This window comes from Lithobates pipiens, unplaced genomic scaffold, assembly GCF_037356315.1.
Source record: "Lithobates pipiens isolate NorthernLeopardFrog02 unplaced genomic scaffold, aLitPip1_a1.2 Scaffold_30, whole genome shotgun sequence".
Classification (NCBI taxonomy): domain Eukaryota; kingdom Metazoa; phylum Chordata; class Amphibia; order Anura; family Ranidae; genus Lithobates; species Lithobates pipiens.
The window spans coordinates 175,594,278-175,617,907 of record NW_027507791.1 but is presented as its reverse complement, the minus strand read 5'-3'; the positions used below and the strand labels follow the sequence as shown (position 1 = coordinate 175,617,907).

The following is a 23,630-nucleotide window of genomic DNA, read 5'->3' as shown; positions in this document are numbered from 1 at the left end:
CCTCTCTTGACATCGGGATACTATTACCTTAAAGGGATGTGCCTTTATGACTTATAAATTCAATGTGTAGTCACCTGACACAGTTATTCTGTAATACTACTCAAGGGTGACCACTAAAACCCCCAAAAAAATATTTTATATTATGTAGTTGACAAATAGGAAGTATTATTATTTCATGCAGGTCGTTAATATATGTGGAAGTTAGGTTTCAATATGAGAATTAGCAAGAATAGGTTTGCAGTTATTCGAAATAGAAGATTTAGGGATGGTAGTGTAAATATGGGTAGAATTATACATCCATGCTGAGTACAGTAGGTTTTTAAATTTAAAATTATTTTTAATAAACACATTTTTGGAAAATATTTAATATAAATCCATACGTGCATTGAGGCAAGTCGGCCTAAATACAGGCTGACCGATAAACGCATAAGTCTACGGCTTTTTGATGCAATTTCCCTCTAATATGTGGTAATGTTCACCAGAATGAGTTAATTAACGGAGACAGGGAGTAATTTTGTTTCATCATAATTTTAAATGTATTTTATCCTTATCTTAGCCACATAAATATATAATGCCATATATAGATATAAACCACAACGTCGCATGCACAATATATAAGCCACAACGTCGCATGTAAGGTAGATTGAGAATAGCGGCACTGGAAGCAGCCAATAATAGTTACAAAAAATCCCCGTCGCATTACAGAGATCGTGTTGTGTATAGCCCATTCATTGTATCAGCGATGATCTCAATGGGAGTCTTGTGGTAGACGGTTTGCCTCTATCTGCATGAAGAGCGTGAGAATACAAGTCAGTTTCAGTTGAGGCTGCTGCTCGACCTTATTAGCAGGAAAAAACAGGAGACAGGCTATAAAAGGTTGCGAATCCTTTTTCTTTATGTGTTTCCTGTATAATAAAGTTGATTGTCCCAACTTAGAGCATCCAGATCAACGGGATGGGAATGCCCTTTTTCAAAGAAATATAAGTTATTGGGATATATGCGCCGTATTTTGTGAGCATCGCGACTGCTAGCATATTAGCACATTATCAGAAATCCGACATGACCATATCGGTATAGTGTGTGAGGGGAATAAGATCGTTTTTGGTTTTTTATCTGTAATTTTGTTTTTAACTCTCCTGATTTTCTAATCTAAATTTTGAAAATTTTTTGTTTTTAATCTAAATTTTGAATTCTTCTAATTCTTAATGTTCCATTTTTTAACCCCTCTGTGTAATGAAATGGTTTTCTCAAAAACATAATTTATGAAAGCCTCCGACGGGTATCCTGTAAAGAGAGCAGCGTATATAATATAGGTGGATTAATCACTATACATTTACACATGTTTACGAAGGGTTAATACCGTACGTATTAAAGAGTAATCAGGACTGATTGCCTCCACCCTCAGATGATGTCAATACGACGAAACGCGTCAGGGTGGTAGCACATGTTTGCAGCATAGAGGAACTGACAGGAGGGAGGAAGAGACGCACAGCTTTAACCCTGAGCTACTAAGTGGTGACGGCCATTAGCGGCTGATGCTATTACTTCTCCCGAGACTGTGATTAAGAACTATGCATGCTGAGTGAACCAATGCTTTAAAGAATTATTTTTGTGTGAGTGCAATATTTTATTTAAATAAATTGAGTTTTTATAAGACAGTATTACGCTATGTGTGTTTCCCGTAATTGCTTCTTTCGGAGATCTTGAATCACCCGGCACTTATGAAGTGGATGAGATCCAGCCGATGAGTAATATCTGAGAGCCCGTGTAACCAAGCACATCCGATCGTGTATTACCTGGCGTTTATGAAGCGGATGAGATCGAGCCGATGAGGAGTAATATCTGAGAGCCTATGTAACCAGGCACATCTGGTAAGAATATTACTAAGGGGGGTCACCTCATTCTTGAGATTGCACCCCAGCAAATTCGGGATCACTGCATTTTACTGTTGGAAGTCTAATCATGTTAAGGAAGGATTGCATCGTACACTCCTTATGATTTGCACCAGGACACTTTGTTTCAGTTTTGCCTTCTAATTTTGTTTTCTGTTGATGGACTGAAATAGATATCCCGTTTCAACTTTTTTTCCTGAAACTATCCTAATTACTCAGTATAATTTGGATATATGGACAATGTTCATGGACAATACCTAGTTTGTATGACTACATTTGGGAAGATTTACATGTTTTTTTCCATAGAACAATAGTTCGCACTAGCACAAATCACATATAATTTCTTTTTTTCTATTGAGTATTACGCGCTGTTTTTTCTACGGGTGAATTGATTTATCCATTCACCTCGCAGATTTTTGTTTAATGTTTTCTAGTGGTTTATTGATTTAATACCTTTTAGAACAGCTGCTTAAATCCCACAGCTCCCAGGTAGAAAGCATACTCTTTGATGCTGAGCGCCTTTTATTTGCAGGGCTAACGGGCGGAGGTTATCCTAAGCAAAGGTGCACATTTGTAAAATTAATTAATAGTTGTATCGAAATTAATTAACACAAATTATTATATAGTGCATATCACCAGATGAATAGTGATAACAAATATATACGATCTGTTGAAAAAAATATCCTGCGACTAAATATTATTCAACACATTTATTCAAATAAACAAATAACGAGAATCAAATAAATTGTTTCAAGTTCTATCAAACAATGTCCACTTCCTAAAAACATTGTTACCAACACCACTGTGAAAAGCTCCTGAGAATATAATGTATCCCAGTAAAATCATAGTCCATACGTTGAATCTTCAGATCATAATCCAAATAATGGAATAGTGAAAAAAACGTTTAACCAGTGTCTCTTGAATAAACAGCAGATTACATCTACACTCCTCCACCACACCGCTCTAGATGTGACTCCTCTCCCCTTATGTGATTACACTCACCCGCTGTATATGCCTCACACTTTCGTGTTTGGCTGGATGTGCTTTTTCCCTTTACAGGGTTTAAATGGGGTATCCAGGTTTCCACTCCAGAATGCAGGGCTAGTACCATGGCTGTTCTCATAGACGCCACGGATGTTTCCGTAGGTGTCACGGCTGTTCCAATAGATACTCTCATGCAACAAAGAAAAGATTTGCTTCCATAGCGTGATACAGTATAAAACTTTTTAATCACACATAAAAATCTCTCACATTGCACTCACATCAAAGGATGAATAAACACGCCAAATATAAAAATTCACAGCACTCTTGAGTAACCCATACTAAAGCATAGGTGGTCACGGCGGACCCAGGATATGCGGGAATAATGGATAGTCTCTCACCGCTCCTTAACTGTACCGCTTTACAGGGATCAATGTAAGATGTTCAGCATCCTATATGTATCTCTCTCATTCGCCTAGTAGCCAAAATCCGACATGTTTCGTCATAAAATTGACTTAATCATGGACCTGGTCACTAGGCAAGACAAACTGACTTATGTTTTCCCCAAACTGCTCTCAATGGGCGGTGTATAATCACCACACATGCGCATCACCTGTGTCCCCAATTCCATCAATGCTTCAGTTCACACTGCTCATTAATACAGAGTCAATCCATGATGCAATCTAACAAGCTTTTAAAGATTATATATAAATATCATTCCAACAATCTAAAACTCAATTGCACAAAAGTAAAAGTAGATTAATACTCTATACAGATATACAGAATCCATTTGTGATTTGGAATTAAAGGTTACCGCATTTTTTTTTTTTTTTTTTGACGATATGCAGTAAACGTAAGTAAATTGACCCCAATAACTCCATCATAGCAAGTATTATGAAACATATAAAAGTATAGTTTATCGGTATGTCATTAAAGGTTATTAGCTCCAGGTATATTCTTCACTAGACTGTTTTCAGTTAGTTATGACCAGACATTTTACTACACGAATCCATTAGCAGTGTTTATGACCGCTCTGCTGTGTATCTAGCTTGTGGCTATTTTCTGTCAATGGTGCCTTAATTTGGCCTGTGGTTTAATAAATGTGTCACCTTCATTGTCAATGTGTCTAAAGTTCAGCTGTGGGGGTTATATGACATTTCTCCTCATATCTGGCTGTCCATCCCAAGAAATAAGATTTTTAAGCTGACAGTTTTGTCACTGACTGCCTTGTGTTCAACACAATATCCTCATTAGGGATGAGCCGAACACCCCCCGGTTCGGTTCGCACCAGAACTTGCGAACGACCCCCGCGTTCGGTACGAACGTTAGAACCCCATTGAAGTCTATGGGACTCGAACGTTCGAATTGGAAAGTGCTAATTTTAATGGCTAATATGCAAGATAGTGTCCTAAAAAGGGTTTGGGGACCTGCCTCCTGCCTCAGGGGACATGGGTCACTGCAAAAAAAAGTTTTAAAAACGGCCGTTTTGGCGGGAGCACTGATTTTAATGACGATTAAAGTGAAAAAAAAAAAAGTTAAATATTCCTTTAAATATGGTGCCTGGGGGGGTGTCTGTAGTATGCCTGTGAAGTGCCACGTGTTTCCCGTGTTTAGAACAGTCCCTGCACAAAATTACATTAAACGGAAATAACACCATTTAAAACTGCTTGCGGTTTTAATGTTATATCTGGTTCCTGCAATATGGTTGAAAATCATTGAGAAACATGGCATGGGTAGCCCTCCCTGCCCATTACCAGCCTATTTGGGTCTTGTACGCATATTAAGGGGAACCCCGTACCCATATTAAAAAAAGGAAATGCGTGTGGCCCCCAGGCCCTATATACTCAGAACAGCAGTATACAGGCGGTGCAAACAAGACAGGGACTGTGTAGGTTTGTTGTGTTAAGTTGAATCTGTTTGTCATTTTCAACCGGTACATTTTTTAAGTGTAGCTCCAGTCAAAAAAACTATCTTTAAGCTTTTTGGAAAACATAGGGAAGGGTTATCACCCCTGTATAATTTGTTTTGTCGTCCATCTTTTTTCATCTCACTTGCTGCTGTCTCCTTGCGTTTGCAAGTAGGAGATGTTTGTAAGTTGGATGTTTGAAAGTAGGGGCCTGCCCTATATTATAGCGGTATGTACTGGGTACAGAGCACGCAGACAGCACGCACTAACACTACTGACTGCAAGCTCTATTATTAACCACTTGTTAGCCCAATGTTTGCATAAAGTGAAAGATTAAGTTATGCTGAGTAAATAGATATCAAACAAGTCACTCTTCAAAATTGCACATGCCCGTGGAATGGCGCCAAACGTCGCTACTTAAAAAATCCCCATAGGCGACACTTTAATTTTTTTTTTACTGGTTACATGTTTTGAGTTGCAGAGGAGGTCTAGGACTAGAATTATTGCTCTCGCTCTAACATTCTCGGCGATACCTCACATGTGTGGCACATGCGAGCACATGGGGACATGGGCGCTTTAATTTTTATTTTATTTTTTTATTGTTCATTTTACTTTATTTATTTTAGTTTGACATTTTTTCCCCCAAAAATATATTTTTGATCACTTTTATTCCTATTACAAGAAATGTAAACATCCCTTGTAATAGGAATATGGGGTGACAGGTCCTCTTTACAGTGAAATCTGGGGGGTCAATATGACCCCACATCTCACCTCTAGGCTGGGAAGCCTGAAATAAAAAATAAAAAAAAGATTCTGGCTTTGATCGTACTGGCGAGTTGGTAGAAGCACCGGAGGGCGGTGAGGGGTGGGGGGCGTCTATGGCTGGGTATTTCAGGGTATCACCGAGTATGGCTGGGTATCTGAGTATGGCTGGGTATGGCAATTTATGGCAGGGTATTACAGAGTATTGGCGGGGTACTACAGAGTAATAGCAGGGTACTGCAGAGTATTGGGGGTACTACAGAGTAATGGCAGGGTACTGCAGAGTATTGGGGGTACTGCAGAGTAATGGGGGTTACTGCAGAGTAATGGCAGGGTACTGCACTGCAGAGTAATGGCAGGGTACTGCAGAGTATTGGGGGTACTGCAGAGTAATGGGGGTTACTGCAGAGTAATAGGGGGTACTGCAGAGTAATGGCAGGGTACTGCAGAGTATGCACTGGTATTGCAGAGTATTGGCAGGGAATTGAGGGGTTAAATTCGGTGAGCAGCGATGTGGGCACTGCAGATGCAGCCCACATCGCTGCTGACACCGATCTCTTTCCCCTTCGCTGTACCGATCGATACAGAGAGGGGAGGGAGGAACAGGCGTCATAACATGACGCCGGTTTGTTTCCAAGTGATCACTCCGTCATTTGACGGAGCAATCACGTGGTAGACGGCCGCTATGAGCGGCCGTTTACCGTGATCCGTGATGCGACCCGGCGGTCACGGATGCTCTCGAGTGCGCACACCTCGGGGCACGCGAGAGCAGAATTCTGGGAGGCCGTTAATTAACGGCCTCTCAGAGTTAAACAACCCCCCTGAAGCCGTTAATCGGCAATGGGCAGTTGTTAAGTGGTTAAAGCTAGATCACTAGCTATATAGGTGAGGTGAATATAGTGGTGTATACTGCAGTCAGGGCACAGACAACAACCACTACACAGCAGCAAGATAGGAAATCAGCCAAAAACGATTGGTGTGTACTGTGTTGAAGGTACACAGAACACCCACTGCTTCAGATGCTAAGTAACACACTACACGAGGCCGCCTCAAAGTGTGGGGCGTGCACTACACAGCCTGAGCTATGATTGGCCACAGGCAGGATGCCTGTGACCAATCATGGCTCTCCTTGCTGCCGGCGCTGCGATTGGCCAAGCATGCGGGGTCACAGTGCATGCTTGGCCAATCATTGGGCAGCAATGCACTGCGCCAACGCAGTGCATTATGGTCCGCGCGCGCGTCACTCGAATTTTGACGCGAACGGCCAAAACGTTCGGAATTCGCCGAACGCAGGAACAGACAATGTTCGAGTCGAACGTACGTTCGACTCGAACACGAAGCTCATCCCTAATCCTCATTATTGCTTATTTCCTTCAAATTCTAATTTTGAAAAGAATAAAACAGAGTATTATAAAAAAGAACAGAATAGAATAGAATAGAAAATAAAATAATATAATAGATTTGAATAGAATATAACAAATATAGCCAAATAAAACATAATAGAAAAGAATAGAGTAAAACAGAATGAAATAGAATAGAAAATAATACATTCAAATAGAATAGAAAATAAAAGGACTAGAAAAGAAACTAATAGAACAGAATAAAATAGAAAGACTATAACCACCTTTCAATATTTGAATTTTGAATAAAATAGAACTAGTTATTGTTTACAATAAATTTGGATTGATTTGATATGTTTAATTCAAATTAGAATACTTCAAATCCATTGGAAAAATTTGAATCTAGTCGAAAACAAATAAACAAAACTAAACAAATTTTGTTATGAATGCAACAAAAGAAATTAGTAACTTAACAAATTGATCCGAAACAAAACAAATGTTTTCATTCTGCACGTCTAGTTTTTTCCTAAATACTGAGAAGCATGCTTCTTACATTTGTGGTCAATGGTTAAAAAGATAATTGGTGTTGGTGGTTACTCTGAGAAGCACAAATCACTGAATGTTCAAGGAACTCCTAGCAACCTCTGGGTTCTACGGAATCCTGGCTGAGAAACTCTGATGTGGAGAATAGTTAAATTAATTTCCGGGTGACAAATACATTTTCTTCTGGTAACATTCTTCTCATTCTACAGTTTGTATAATAATCGCCTGACAGACAGTTCCTGCCCCCTCCTGGCATCTGGAATAAGAAATAACCAGACAATGAGGAAACTAAACCTGTCTGATAACAATCTGGAGGGGCCTAATTTCTGTGATCTGATGGCAGCTCTGACAACAAGCCGGATAGAGGAATTACGGTGAGTATAACAGGACTGACTGAGGCAATGCTAATCTTGGACAGTTTTATATCTAAACCACATCAATAATACATGTGTTCATGTAATCAAAATGCATAGTTAGACTCTATAAATAATCACTGACAGCTGTCTAATTATTGCATCTTATCACATTCTGTTATCAGCCCCCCATCTGGGAGTGATACCATCACATTTCCCCAACTCTGTGCCAGGAAGCCAAAGACTTGCTTCACTACATGGTGCAAAGAATGGTGATTCGGGAGAGTCATAGCTCTTGGGCTGCTCACATGTCCTGGTGCAAAAGAAGGATGGAAGTCTGCGATTCTGTGTGGATTACTACAATCTAAATGCAGAGACTAATCCCTCTCCAGCAGGACTTTCATTCTCTGCTTGTACCATCTTGGATGCTATACCCTCCTTGACTAGGCAGAGAAGCCTGAGGACTCTAAACCAGGCCTCGACCATACTCTGGCCTACAAAACCATTGCACACACTATCATCAGGGAGAAGCAAACTCTTCAAAGCATTTATAGCCTCCCCCAGCATGTTCCACTGGCCATAAACCTCCTAATGGTTGCCAGAAAGAACCTAAACTATTGCCCTGAATGCCAGTGACACCCAAAGGCCACAACATAGAACTGTAGCAACCCTCAACCTAGGTGAGAAAACAAGTGATACAACTACATATTGGCCTGAGACGATTACTGGCCAGGAAAGCTACATTTACGAAACACCTCCTGATGAAAGGGTTGCTACAAATCAAAATTATTTCAAGAAAGAGAAAATAGTTCTATTGTATGTAAAAAATATTTACATAGATTTTTGGTGATGAAACACATTTTCTTCTGGTAACAATCTTCTCTTCAACAGTTTGTATAATAATCACCTGACAGAGAGATCCTGTCCCCACCTGGCATCTGGAATAAGAAATAACCAGACACTGAGAATACTGGACCTGACTGATAACTATCTGGAGGGTCCTCATTTCTCTGATCTGATGACAGCACTGATAACAAGCCAGATAGAGGAATTACAGTAAGTATAACAGGTTTGATTGGGGCATTAAAATTCAGAGCCTATTTTACATCTAACAAGTAATATATAAATATGATAATGTAATAAAAATATATCTTTAGATTTAAATAGCCAATTCTGGACTGTTTACTAACCTTTGGATCTTATTGCACGTTGTTATTGGCCATTAGTGGGTAGGCCTGGGTAGTCCTGGGTAGTGGCCAGTACTGGGTGAACATTTAAAAACATTTAAACCTTGCAGTTGCAACACATTGATCGACATGGAGGAGCCACAGACTGCTTTGGGCTGAAAGATTTGATCAGTATCCACTCTGATTGGACTTGGTTAACCCACTCACTGCCCCCTGCAAGCACTGTGAAGCAACAGTAAAAGGATGAAAATAAACCTGTGGCTGCTAAAGCGGTCATAGGTTTGCCTTCTTTTGTGCCTCAGCCATGTTTAGATAACGGTATAAGTAAAATGAATAGATATATATTAGGGTTGCACTGATAACACTTTTTTAACACCGAGCACAATTACCGATACCTATCGCATAGGTAGGGGGGTGGTTTGGGAGTTGGACGGGGCTGGGGTGAGGACAGGGTGGGAAGTAGATGGGTAAATGAGGGCAGGGTAGTTGAGGGTGGGGTGAAATAGGGATTGTGGGGTGGGAGAATTGAGAAGAAAAAGGCTGTGATTGCTGTGGGGGGGGGGGGGGTCATTGGGAGACATGGGGTAGATGTGGCAGCTGGTGGGGGGGGAAGGAGGAGGCAACACAGGGAGGGCGCAGTACAGGGCATTATGAGGATGTTAAGAGGGCACAGTACAGGGTGTTAGGAGGGTGTTAGGAAGGCACAGTACAGGGCGTTAGGAGGGTGTTAGGAAGGCGCAGTACAGGGCGTTAGGAGGGTGCAGTACAAGGCGTTAGGAGGGTGCAGTACAAGGCGTTAGGAGGGCGCAGTACAAGGCGTTAGGAGGGCGCAGTACAAGGCGTTAGGAGGGCGCAGTACAAGGCGTTAGGAGGGCGCAGTACAAGGCGTTAGGAGGGCGCAGTACAAGGCGTTAGGAGGGCGCACTGCAGGGCGTCAGGAGGGTGTTAGGAGGGTGCAGTACAGGACGTTAAGAGGGCGTTAGGAAGGCGCGGTACAGGGCATTAGGTACAGACCAGTCTGTACACTGACACCGTACCTTACATTACTTACAGATTGGTATGTGTATAACATATACAGTACAGTGTTGGGGTACAGACTGGTCTATATATACTGTACAGGGGCGGAATGACCATTTGGGTACTCGGGCACTGCCCGAGGGCCCCATGAGACTAAGGGGCCCCATCAGGGTTGCCAGCCTCGATAAAACCAGGGACAGTATGTAAAAATCTGTGTTTTTAAAAAAAATCCCAAGATTATAGCCGCCACGCCTCTCCAGTACCTTTTCGGTGTGTATGTGTATACTGTGTGTCTGTGTGTGTATACTGTATGTGTGTGTGTGTGTGTGTGTGTATGTATACTGTGTGGCCCCATAATCTATTGCCTGGGGGCCCCATAATCTCCTATTGCCTGGGGCCCCCATAATCTTCTCCTATTGCCCGGGGGCCCCATGAGTTGTCAGTCCGCCCCTGATACTGTATATACTGTATGGTGCTGGTGTACCCTGCTGACACTGTCCTGTACATACTACACTAACCAGCTTGCAGGACTTGCTCTCCTCATTACTTGGTTCTGCTTTCAGGGACGATTCCACAGCTGCCTCATATAGAAATACACGTGCTGATGCTGTCCAGCCCCTTGCCCTTGGCGACCCACTCACTCTCTGTTATTGGATAGTGGCCAGCCATCCAGCTAGCCCTCTCTCTCTCTCTCTCTCTCTCTCTCTGTGTGCAGGAACATGATGGATGGAGTCATGACATCATCCACCCTCTGCTTGTTTACAGAGGCAGGAGAGGATTGCAGCAGTGCTGCATAATGAAAAAAATATAGCCGGGAGCATGAGTGTCAGTGTGGCCAGCTGTCAGCCTGTTCCCACTGTGCTGTGGATTTTCCTGACCCCCCCCCCCACGTCCTGGTGCGTACTGCTCTGAACCCCACTGCTGGAGGGGAGGAGGAGGTGTCCCGCCCCCAACTGACGTCACTTCAGGTATCGGTTTTTGGTACCGGAGCATTTTCCCCGAGTAGCGATACTCGTAAAAATGCTTAGTATCGACACCTGTATCGGTATCTGTGCATCCCTAATTTATATATATATATATATATATATATATATATATATATATATATATATATATATATATATATATATATATATACATATATACATATATACACACACACACACACACACAAACTTACCCCTTTTACATGTGTGCAGGTGAGTAATCGATGGTTCCCAACTTCTGTGCTGCAACTTCGAAATCCCTCTCTCTTGATATTGCTCCCCTTCTACTGCAGCTCAGGACCACTAGGGGCATTCAGAATGGAGAGCCAGTTGGGGGGAGTTATTTTAGTTTAACTCTGGATTGATGGCCTGTAGCTGCCATCAATATTTGCTATTAACTTGGTTCAGGCTCATCTTTTTTCATCTAACTTATTCGCAATGGCCCTCGTGTATGTTATCCTTGTCCCAAGCCAGTCTCTGGATTACAGTCGTTGTACTGAAAATGCTTAAAATATCTAGAAATCTGAAATATACACACTTTTATGTTTACCATACAGAACTGACATTAAACCATATATGGGGTGTCTCTATTCAGGATAAAATTGTAGAAAACAACTTTGTGAGAATTGTAGTAATATACTTTTATACAATAAACAAAATAAAACTATTTTTTTTTCATTTCTTTGCCTATTAAAAATATATTCAACATACTTTTAAAAGCAAACTAATTAATGAGGGCCTTGTTTGCTGAAAAAGTGTGAACGTTATTTTGGTTAAAAAAAGCAATTAAAAATTATTGTTTTGTGAACTGCACCTTACTAATAATTCAAAACGTGGCCTGGTCACTAAGGTTTTGATTACCTCCAAGCATTACAGGATTAAAATGCACAAATTATTTTTTCTAGTATCGGTTAAACAGATTATGTGGTAACACATGAGAGGAATCTGGTTTTACAGTAATGAGACATAAGAGCTTCATGTCACTTGAGATTATGTGCTTCCTTAATGCGGAGCAATGAGTAATAGGGCATGCTGAAGTTACGGGCTCGTGATTTCCAGGGGTTGGAGATTTAGGAGGAAGGCTTTGGTTTTGGGGTAAGTGGGAGCATGAGTGAGATGACGCCCCAGTTATGCAGCTGCTTGATTCCATCTTTATGGGTCAAGATGGGGACCTGTTGGCTTTGGTTTGTCACCAGCAGCTTAGTGGGGTATCCTCATGTGTAGGTAATTTTAAGCTCATTCAGCAGTGTGGTGACTGGTGCAAAGGCCTTACTTGCCTGCGAGGTGTCTGCCGATATGTCATTGTACAACAATATCTTGGTGAAGGGCTCTGGGAGGGAGCGTAGGGACCTTGCTACTCTCATGATATTTTCTTTGGTGTGCAAAAAATGGACATGTGCTAGGTTATCTCTAGGGAGAGAGGCTGGCAGGTGCTATGGTTTGTGGATCCTATGCGTAAGGTCAATGAGCATATTTGTTAGAGATGGGTTCAATTTGCGGAATAGCTGGTGTAAGTAAGGTACAATTATAGAGGAGGGGAGAGATTCAGGAGCTCGCCCTGACTTTAATGTTATTTCACCTTACGCAGTCCTCCAAATCTGCAACTTTTAGGAGGAGCATATATATAACTGCTGCTTGTTGGACCTGCATGTCCACCATTGCGTTCTGGGCTTTAGTAGCATCACTGAGATGATGGTTAATATGGTCAGTGTGCTCTTCCAAGCATATAATTTTGTCATTTAAATGGTTAATGGATGCAATAAGATTACACTGGAGATCAGCCTGAAGAGAAATCAACATGGCTTTGAGATAGTTTTATGAGGAAGGTTATGAGTGGTAGGATATGCAACCAGGGTCTGTGTGGATGAAGAGCCTGTTGTGGGACTACAGGTCCCAGCTCTAAAGTGTATTTTTACAGGTGACTGTTTAGTAGGAGATAGGTCTGGGGAGTCAGCAGTCTGCTTACCTCTCTTCTGGGGAAGAGGCCAACTCAGAAGGTCTGCTGGCTCGTCCATATCGATCAAAGAGGTATTGGCTGAGGCAGGCCGATCAGGCGGTTTCTCTGGGTTTCCTCACTCTCGGTCGGCGCCATCTTGGTGTACTTGCTGAGGGGGGCCACATGTAGAAATTAAGTAGCTAGTGTGATCCCTTAGCCTGGGATCTCTTGTGGGACATATTCTGGAGGGCAATTGGTAATGCTGGGAGGGCTGGAGAAGCTGGACTGTAGTGTGGAGTAGAGCCCATGATTCAAGCGGCCATTTTTTCCTGCAGCCAGGACAAGCCCCAGCCAGTGTTTGTGTACTGTATGTTGTGCTTTTACTAGGGGAAGTAAACAATTTTTTTGCCTGCATTGGGGGAAAAAAAAATCTGTTACATCCCCACAGACAGGACAGGGCTCTGCCTTGTCCTGTGTGTGTGTTCCAGATGATCAGCGGGTACTGGTGGTAATCTATTCGCTGGCACCTGCTGATCGACTTATGCTGTGTAACCATTCAAAAAAGACCCTGCATCTAGGTATGCAGCCTAGCTGGCCAGTAAGCCCTGAACCTTATCAAGTCTGTCAGAGCAAAATATTTAAAAAAAAATTCTGGCCTTTTCCAAGGCCAATTTGCAAGTTTTTGGAAAAAAAGGGATATAGATAGTTGGGCACTGCCACAGGGAAATCTACCAACGCAAAAAAAACAAACAAAAAAACAGGTCTTAAAAAAGGGAATCCCTTTTACTGCCACTGACGTAAAAACGACTTTGGAGGGTTTTACATGCTGCAGCTGCTGGAAGTGTGTGTTAATCTGACAAGCACACTGTTGGCTGTCAGATGGAAGTGATCGGAGTCTGTGCCCCTGCCAAGTTTCCCAGGCTCCATACACCCATCTGTGAACCTGGGACCAGCAAGGCAGGTGCTGTTGACTAGAGGGAAGGGAGAGCTTTCAGACCCTTGATGTCTCATTATATAGAATCTGTCACTAAAAAAATCCACAATGGACTTTTTGTCCCCTATGTGATGAAAAAGGTTTATAAAAAAAAAAAAAAAAGTGAGAAGTGTAAAAAGTTAGTTACACCCACCCCCCCCCCCCCAAAAAAAAAATTGAGCCCCTACAAATGCTACACAAATGCAAACGCATTGATTGTGCTATACATGTTACATATTGATGCACACACTGAGCGAGATCAGTAATTCTAGACCCATTATTAATGGTGAACTCTAAAATGATGACCTGTAGGGCTTTTTAACGCATCACCTGTAAAATATAGAGTACTGAAGTTTGTTGCCATTTCACAGGCGCATGCAATTTTTAGACTTAACATGTTGAGTATCTATTTATTAGGTGCAACCTCATCTTTTATATTTTACCAAAAATTGGGCAATTTATTGCGTTTGTGTGTCCCAAGATTAACTTTAGTGTTTTTTTTTACTGAAATTGAGCATTTCTTAAACCACGGTACTAACATCATGTAACAGAATGTTTTGTTTTTTCTTAAAAAATATATAATGTTTGGGGGTTTAATGATTTTTTTAGGCATGTGTGCAAAAAAAACCAAAACCCACAAAAATAGCTCTGGCAGGGAAAAAAATACACAATTTCCTTATAAATCAATCTTGGTTGATGTCTTAAATCTGCAGTTAAAGTGGCACAACTATAGCATGAACTTCCACAAAATGTTACCAATGGTAGGGATTATTGACTCTCAGTGCAGCCTACCAATGCAGGCTTCAGTTGACCTAGTACAGGGAGAACACAAGGTGAGGATCAGGGAAAACAAACAGGTATGGCAGGAGTATCGTACAGCATTGGGATTACAGGCAGGCAGGAGTATTAGTTAGAGACACTTGCAGCAGGAGTGATGGGGGTCACAGGAATATAGGAGTACAGGGTACCTTATGGCAGTAGGATGCTGTGCTTAGAGGAACATGGGAGTATTGGTATGTGTAACATCAAGGTACCTAGGGGTCCCAGAGGATGCAGGTATACAAGATGCAGTTGGGGTGCATGAGGCATCTAGGACAGGTAGCATACTCATTAAAATACTTATGGGAAGAACCCAGCATACTTATGAGAAGAACACAGAAAAAATAAGGGCCATTGAAAAGGCCAAGATGCAGTGTCTAAAACACTGCCTTGTCTTTTTCAGAGCTCCTGACAGTGGAGATGGGTTGCCCTGCAGACAATTACCAGGTTGCAGCCTTCTGAATCCCCCACATGCAGGTAGCTACTGGGAACTTAGGGCTGATAGGTAGGTAAGAGTCCCTTGAAGTGCTGAGATGCTGGAATCATGGGTCAAACTAGAAGGACTGCAAGGAAACACACAGAGGACTTCTGAAATCTGGTAACCCCCCCCCCCCTATCTGTCCCCCCCCCCCCATCAGAATGAGTATGGGTAGTGATACAGCCAATAAATGCATGACTATCACGTACTTGGTAGAAGAGCCTGAATGGACGAGCAAGGCCTCCCTTACCACTCTGGCTCAGGGCCCCTGATAGAGTAAACAGGAGGCTTGGAGAGCAGAGTAGCACGAGCTCCAGGAAGTCTTTGGTGGCAGCTGATCGATCCCAGAAGTGCTGGTGAAGACACCGGAGAGCTTCAGCAGGAGACCAACAGGTGGCAGCAGCAAGGAGTAAGGTGTGACAGGCAGGATCATACATGGCAGGCAAAATCGGGTACAAGGTTCAGGCAGGATCATCATCGGGAAGAAAGCCAGGTCAAACCGGATCAGTGGGGCAGGTGCCAGGGAGAAGACAGGAGATTGGTCACAGGACAAGCCGAAGTCGGTACAGGCAGAGTTCAAAGGATGGTCAGACGAGCCGGATAGGTAAAAGGTCATCAGGACACAGGTTCACAGGGGGCAGGATACTCAGGAGCTGAAGACAAAGCAGCACCAGGCAAAGTGTTGGTTGAACTTAAATAGACTAGTTTGGCGCCAGCGCAGATGCATGAGGGTGCATGACGGCTTCTGTTTGCGCTCCTGTTCACACTTGCGCACATCTATGCGCCACAGCCTAGTTTCTGTGTGCAACAGGAACGTGCATTCTTCTGCGCCTCATGGGTCTTCTGGGAGGATGAGACTGACTGCTGGTAGAAGCATCCTGACAATGACTTCTGGCAGCATCAGACAATAATGCAGATGGAAAAACTGGCCAAATTTGGCCATTTAGTTCTCCTGTTTGGTGAACTGAACATCTTTGGGTCAAGCATAAGTTCAACTAGAGCCCAAGTTCAGCTCTAATGGTCAGCTTGTTTGCCTTGCCTGTTCACCCAACAGTAAATAGGCTGGATTCAACCTGAACATACAACCCAAAGTACCCCTATTTAGTGATGGACGAACTTCCGACGGGACGTTTCGCGAAAGCGAAATGCGAACGGACCCAAACGTTCGCGAAACCGAACGTTCGCCGCGGGCCCCATTGACTTCAATGGGAGGCGAACTTTGCAAACCTTCATGTCGAATTTGCGGCCACGTGGTAATTATTAGGGGGTAAAACGTAGTCCCACCATCTGGACAATGACATAATACATGTATGAGGTGAATTTGGGATCGATAACTACAAGCATTTTTATTTTATTTGGGAAATTGTTCTAACAATTCAGGACTATGGAGCTAATGAAGGCAATGGAGGAGAGGGAAGGTCAGGGACCAGGGTAGGCAAAGAAGAGGGTGCAGGAGATGATCACCAGCAGCGTGACATACCGGAATGACACATGCACCGTGATAGAGGCATCTGACAGCAGCACCGTAATACAGAGCACTGACAGCAGCACCGTGACATACAGCGCTGACAGCAGCACCGTGACATACAGCGCTGACAGCAGCACCGTGACATACAGCGCTGACAGCAGCACCGTGACATACAGCGCTGACAGCAGCACCGTGACATACAGCGCTGACAGCAGCACCGTGACATACAGCGCTGACAGCAGCACCGTGACATACAGCACTGACAGCAGCACCGTAAGCAGCCCCAGGAGGAAGTCAGCACAGCACAGGGATGGTGTGATCCCCTCATAATAAGAACCCCCAGGAGGAAGTCAGCACAGCACAGGGATAGTGTGATCCCTTCATAATAAGAACCCCCAGGAGGAAGTCAGCACAGCACAGGGATATCATAAGCAGCCCCAGTAGAAATATGACACCGCTCAACCTCTTCAAAGAGGAGGGTAGGGGCATATAGTACGGTGTGCTTTTTTGGGTCAAGGAAGTGAGCAGACTGTACGTCAGTCCCTATACCGCTGAAGGACTGCTGCAGTATAGGGCAGCGGTCAGCAGTGGTGCACGTCAACCCTATCTATTGTGGACCTATAGCGGTCCTTACAGAACAGCAGACTGTACCGCACTCAAGCCTATGTACCGTAGCACCCTATACCAAGTTACCAGTCCTTATAAGAACTTTTGTGGACCAAGCAGGTTGTGTATTAGTGTTTAGCAGACTGTACGTCAGTCCCTATACCGCTGAAGGACTGCTGCAGTATAGGGCAGCGGTCAGCAGTGGTGCACGTCAACCCTATCTATTGTGGACCGATAGCGGTCCTTACAGAACAGCAGACTGTACCGCACTCAAGCCTATGTACCGTAGCACCCTATACCAAGTTACCAGTCCTTATAAGAACTTTTGTGGACCAAGCAGGTTGTGTATTAGTGTTTAGCAGACTGTACGTCAGTCCCTATACCGCTGAAGGACTGCTGCAGTATAGGGCAGCGGTCAGCAGTGGTGCACGTCAACCCTATCTATTGTGGACCGATAGCGGTCCTTACAGAACAGCAGACTGTACCGCACTCAAGCCTATGTACCGTAGCACCCTATACCAAGTTACCAGTCCTTATAAGAACTTTTGTGGACCAAGCAGGTTGTGTATTAGTGTTTAGCAGACTGTACGTCAGTCCCTATACCGCTGAAGGACTGCTGCAGTATAGGGCAGCGGTCAGCAGTGGTGCACGTCAACCCTATCTATTGTGGACCGATAGCGGTCCTTACAGAACAGCAGACTGTACCGCACTCAAGCCTATGTACCGTAGCACCCTATACCAAGTTACCAGTCCTTATAAGAACTTTTGTGGACCAAGCAGGTTGTGTGTTAGTGTTTAGCAGACTGTACGTCAGTCCCTATACCGCTGAAGGACTGCTGCAGTATAGGGCAGCGGTCAGCAGTGGTGCACGTCAACCCTATCTATTGTGGACCGATAGCGGTCCTTACAGAACAGCAGACTGTACCGCACTCAAGCCTATGTACCGTAGCACCCTATACCAAGTTACCAGTCCTTATAAGAACTTTTGTGGACCAAGCAGGTTGTGTATTAGTGTTTAGCAGACTGTACGTCAGTCCCTATACCGCTGAAGGACTGCTGCAGTATAGGGCAGCGGTCAGCAGTGGTGCACGTCAACCCTATCTATTGTGGACCGATAGCGGTCCTTACAGAACAGCAGACTGTACCGCACTCAAGCCTATGTACCGTAGCACCCTATACCAAGTTACCAGTCCTTATAAGAACTTTTGTGGACCAAGCAGGTTGTGTATTAGTGTTTAGCAGACTGTACGTCAGTCCCTATACCGCTGAAGGACTGCTGCAGTATAGGGCAGCGGTCAGCAGTGGTGCACGTCAACCCTATCTATTGTGGACCGATAGCGGTCCTTACAGAACAGCAGACTGTACCGCACTCAAGCCTATGTACCGTAGCACCCTATACCAAGTTACCAGTCCTTATAAGAACTTTTGTGGACCAAGCAGGTTGTGTATTAGTGTTTAGCAGACTGTACGTCAGTCCCTATACCGCTGAAGGACTGCTGCAGTATAGGGCAGCGGTCAGCAGTGGTGCACGTCAACCCTATCTATTGTGGACCGATAGCGGTCCTTACAGAACAGCAGACTGTACCGCACTCAAGCCTATGTACCGTAGCACCCTATACCAAGTTACCAGTCCTTATAAGAACTTTTGTGGACCAAGCAGGTTGTGTATTAGTGTTTAGCAGACTGTACGTCAGTCCCTATACCGCTGAAGGACTGCTGCAGTATAGGGCAGCGGTCAGCAGTGGTGCACGTCAACCCTATCTATTGTGGACCGATAGCGGTCCTTACAGAACAGCAGACTGTACCGCACTCAAGCCTATGTACCGTAGCACCCTATACCAAGTTACCAGTCCTTATAAGAACTTTTGTGGAACAAGCAGGTTGTGTGTTAGTGATTAGCAGACTGTACGTCAGTCCCTATACCGCTGAAGGACTGCTGCAGTATAGGTGAGCGGTCAGCAGTGGTGCACGTCAACCCTATCTATTGTGGACCGATAGCGGTCCTTACAGAACAGCAGACTGTACCGCACTCAAGCCTATGTACCGTAGCACCCTATACCAAGTTACCAGTCCTTATAAGAACTTTTGTGGAACAAGTGAGTTGTGAATGTTTAGCAGACTGCAGCAGAAGGGCAGCAGTCAAGTATAATATCCTTTCTATATTTGGAAGAAAGAATATTATACATGTACAAGCCTATTACTGTACCACTGATACCAGTCCTGAAAAGAACCTTTGTGGAACTAATAATAACAGCAAGTCTTTAAAATTACCCTCACTGCCTGACAACACTGCTTCCTTCCTGTCCCTATACAAATTGGCAAAAAAAGAGAACGATTAGTGGTTACTGGAACAGCTCTTTTGTGGACCTTGATAGTAACAGCTAATGATGATGATGATGATGATGATGATGAAAGACTAATCTGGCTGTCCCTGTAGCATACACCGTCCTTTCCCTTTCTCTAAACTAACAAAAGACACTCAGGCTGCTGCAAGAATCAGCAGCACAGCAAACCTATCAACACCTAACACCTATACCAGTCCTGAAAAGAACTTTTGTGTACCAAATAGCTAGTGGTTTATCTCTCCCTACTCCACACAGGAACCTGTCCCTATCGTAACAGAAGAAAGAATGTAAAATGGCCACCGGATCGGGTGTATTTATAGGTTAGGGGGAATGTCCAAGTGTCCATGTGCTGTCATGTCTCAATTGGCTGTCCTGTATCACATGATAAACGTGTCACCAAAGGTTAAAGTTCTTGTATACATTAAACACGTAAGTCCGCCGCGGCGAACGACGGAAAAAGGCGTTCGAACGTGCGGACCGCGAATGTCGGAAATTCGCCGCGAAACGACCGCCGGGCGAAACGTTCGTCCATCACTACCCCTATTAATAACAAACTGATTCTGATCTCACATTATCTGCCAATACGATTCTTTTACACAAGAAGATTATAACACAATACGATGAGTCATGTCAGTGATATTCTGTTATAATACTGTTTATGGAAACATCACTATGTAGCATCCCTCTGACACCCCAACAGCAGAATAGCACCTCCAGAGGCACCAGGCTACCATTTCCCCCCCCCCCCCCAGACTGAGTCCATGACTAAAATGGGGGGACCAACAAAGTATATTAAGCACCAGTCACTTTTTCTTTTTTATTAATATTATTATTATTATACAGGATCTATATAGCACAAACAGTTTACACAGTGCTTTACAATGTAGAGGTGGGAGCAGTACAATTACAATACAGTTCAATACAGAATAAAACTTTTAAAAGTTGTATTGTAGAATAGTTAAGGAGGTGAGTGTTGGGGGCCCCAGATACTGTAGCAGATGACTTACAGACTCTGCAGATGAATGTCGACGTTAGGCCCCAAACCAAGCTATTAGGCCTCACAGCAGAGCTCTGTCCAGAAGCACTTCCATAGGCCTCAACCCAGGAAAAAAGAGAGCACATTGCCTGTCTCAAACATTTATATCCTCCCTCAGCATGCACCAGTGACCTAAACCACTTACTAGGTTAGCTTTAGAAAATATAAAAATTAAAAAATTAGTTTTGTATTTGAAATCTCAAACTATGACATGATACCAGTGAGAAATCACAGGCCAACTTAAGCTTGGGGAATATACAATCAGTCTGAACTAACTATATCTCAAACAAAAACGAAATGGGTAAGGTAGCCCCTGTTTAGGACAAGAGGACTACAACCATCTCTACACAAGGAAGGTAATACGGGCATGTGACTACAGCATTATAGCATTTCGTATAAAATTATATTTACAGGAGTTTTATAAAGTGAACTCACATAATTTATTACAATAAAGAGAAATGACCTCAATTCATGCAAGGAATAGTTACATCCCCTGGGTAGGAGCTTCATACTCTTCTGGTAACATTCTTCTCTTCTTCTTCTACAGTTTGGATAATAATCACCTGACAAACAGTTCCTGCCCCCACCTGGCTTCTGGAATAAGTAATAACCGAACACTGAGGACACTGGATCTGTCTGGGAACAAACTGGAGGGTCCTTATTTCTTTGATCTGATGGTGGCGCTGGCAACAAGCCAGATAGAGAAATTACTGTGAGTATAACAGGACTGACTGTGACAATAATATTCTGAGACAACTTTATATCCAAACTACCTAAATCAAATACCTATATTAATAAAAAAAAAAAAAAAAAAAAAAAGGATGTGGTACCAGTAAATCCATAACATAATAGAGGGAGATAGAGTGGTTAGGAGAGAGGGAGCAAAACTTTCTCTTTACCTAAATCAAATAATATCAAAATATATATATTTTGATCTCCCTATCACTAATCCCAGACTGTTGTCTAATTCTTGGATCATATCACATTAGCCATGCAAATGTTTTTTTTTTTATAACCTTGTAAAATTGGATTTTTCCATTTAGACGAATAACTAATAAAAATTATGACATTTAACATGCCCACCACTATTAAGTGTTACAGATCTCTTCATTACTGCACTTCTGCTATGCAGTGTTGGTAGATCTCCCCATTGCTACACATTCACTATTCAGCATTGGGATCTTCCTGGAACATCCTAAGAACACAGAGCTCAGCAGAGATAAATACAATTTCAGATAAAAACATCCAGAGAAATACATTTTCTTCTGATAACATTCCTTTTTCTTCTACAGTTTGTCTGACAATCACCTGAAAAACAGTTCCTGCCTACACCTGGCATCTGGAATAAGAAATAACCAGACACTGAGGACACTGAACTTGTCATATAACAATCTGGAGGGTCCTCATTTCAGGGATCTGATGGAAACTCTGACAACAAGCCGGATAGAGGAATTATAGTGAGTATAACAGGACTGAATGAGACAATAATATTTTGGGACAAATTTATATGTAAACCAGTGGTTGCTGGTTTTGGGGGGGGCACAAACAGAGCCCCAACCAACAACACCCCCCTTCACTTGCCCTTGAATGGGCCTACAAACAGACAAATCGATAGACAGGCAGATATTTACACAGACAGATCAATAGATACACAGACAGACAGAAAGACAGATCGATAATCAGGCAGATCGGTACATAGACAGACAGATTGATAGGCAGGCAGACAGACCAATTGTCAGAGGGGTTACCTGACTGGACGGATGGCTGGCAACCCTGGCTCGCGCCGGTGTGCAGCAGCGTGCGTTGGCGCTTGTGTTCCTGTGCGCGCTCCTGTGGGCACTCGTGCGTGTGTGCTGGTTGACCCTGGTGCGCATGTTGGTGCGCGAAAGTGCACGCGGGTGCGCGTTGGCTTGCGCGTTCCTGTGGGCATCGACTCGTGTGCTTCTGGGGGTGCTGGGGCACGTGCATGCTCGTTTTTGACCTTGCTCCTGTCTGCTCCTTTGTACCTCGCTGCCTGTACGTTGCTGAACCCGGCCTGTACCTGGACTTACCTTACCGGCTCCTGCTCAGTATCCGCTGCCTGCATTCCTGCTCTCCACCTAGCTGTCTGAAGACCCTTCTCTTCCTGCATTCGGACTCACCTACCAGGCTCTCATACTCCTCCACACTTCTGAGCCACCTGTCTTCTCTACCAGGGGCCATGAGTCAGACGCGTAAAGGGAAACCACCCTCTGCCCAAGTGGACTCACCGGTCAGGTACGTAGGCTCTGATAGTATCAGGCAGCCATGACTGAGTCCGGGCAGGGGGCCTCCCCTATGGATGAACTTTGTAGGCACTTAGCGGGCCTCACCCAAGCGGTCAAGAGCCTACAGGAAGGCTACTCGACATTGGAAGAACAAGTCCAGGCTATGTCTTCATCTCCTTCCCCCCAAGGAGTAGCTTCTGCCAGTCTCACACAAGCACCCTCAGTAGTGATGCTCCCTCCTGAACCCAGGGTACCCACGCCCGAAAGGTTTTCTGGTGAACAAAGCAAATACCGTGCTTTCCGCAACGTCTATGAGCTCTATTTCACTCTTCAACCCCGTACCTTTTCCCTGGAGGCTACAAAAGTGGGACTCATCATCTCTCCTGTCCGGCGAGCCTCAAACCTGGGCATTCCTTGCAGCAGGGTCGCAGAGCAGCCGAGGATTATGCAGTGGAATTCAGACGCTGGAGCTCTTACACAGAGTGGAATGGCGTGGCCCTGCGTCAATTCCGCATGGGCCTGTCTGACCCCCTGAAGGATGAGCTAGCACATGTCGGTGTGCCTCAGACCCTGGATGAACTTATTAATCTGTCAATTCAGATTGATCGTCGCTTGAGAGAGAGACGTTTTGAAAGATCTTCCGGTCACCCTCGCCCCATCTGGATGCTGCCAAGGGTGCCCAGTCCACCCAGTCCTGTGCCTCCTGTGTTTCCTAACGTAACTGCTGAGGCTCCAGAGTCCATGCAACTTGGCCTG

The 23,630-nt window shown here is 43.8% G+C and overlaps 1 protein-coding gene across 7 annotated transcripts in view; it reads left to right on the top strand.

The window, feature by feature from the left end:
- Nucleotides 1-23,630, top strand: part of LOC143943354 (NACHT, LRR and PYD domains-containing protein 3-like) — a 124,369-nt gene that overhangs the window by 62,641 nt on the left and 38,098 nt on the right. For all 7 annotated transcript variants that reach the window (XM_077465075.1, XM_077465078.1, XM_077465076.1 and 4 more), the window contains 4 exons: nucleotides 7,634-7,798; nucleotides 8,669-8,833; nucleotides 21,176-21,340; nucleotides 21,921-22,085. In XM_077465075.1, coding sequence (XP_077321201.1) covers nucleotides 7,634-7,798; nucleotides 8,669-8,833; nucleotides 21,176-21,340; nucleotides 21,921-22,085 — 660 coding nt within the window. The remainder of the gene's footprint in view (nucleotides 1-7,633; nucleotides 7,799-8,668; nucleotides 8,834-21,175; nucleotides 21,341-21,920; nucleotides 22,086-23,630) is intronic.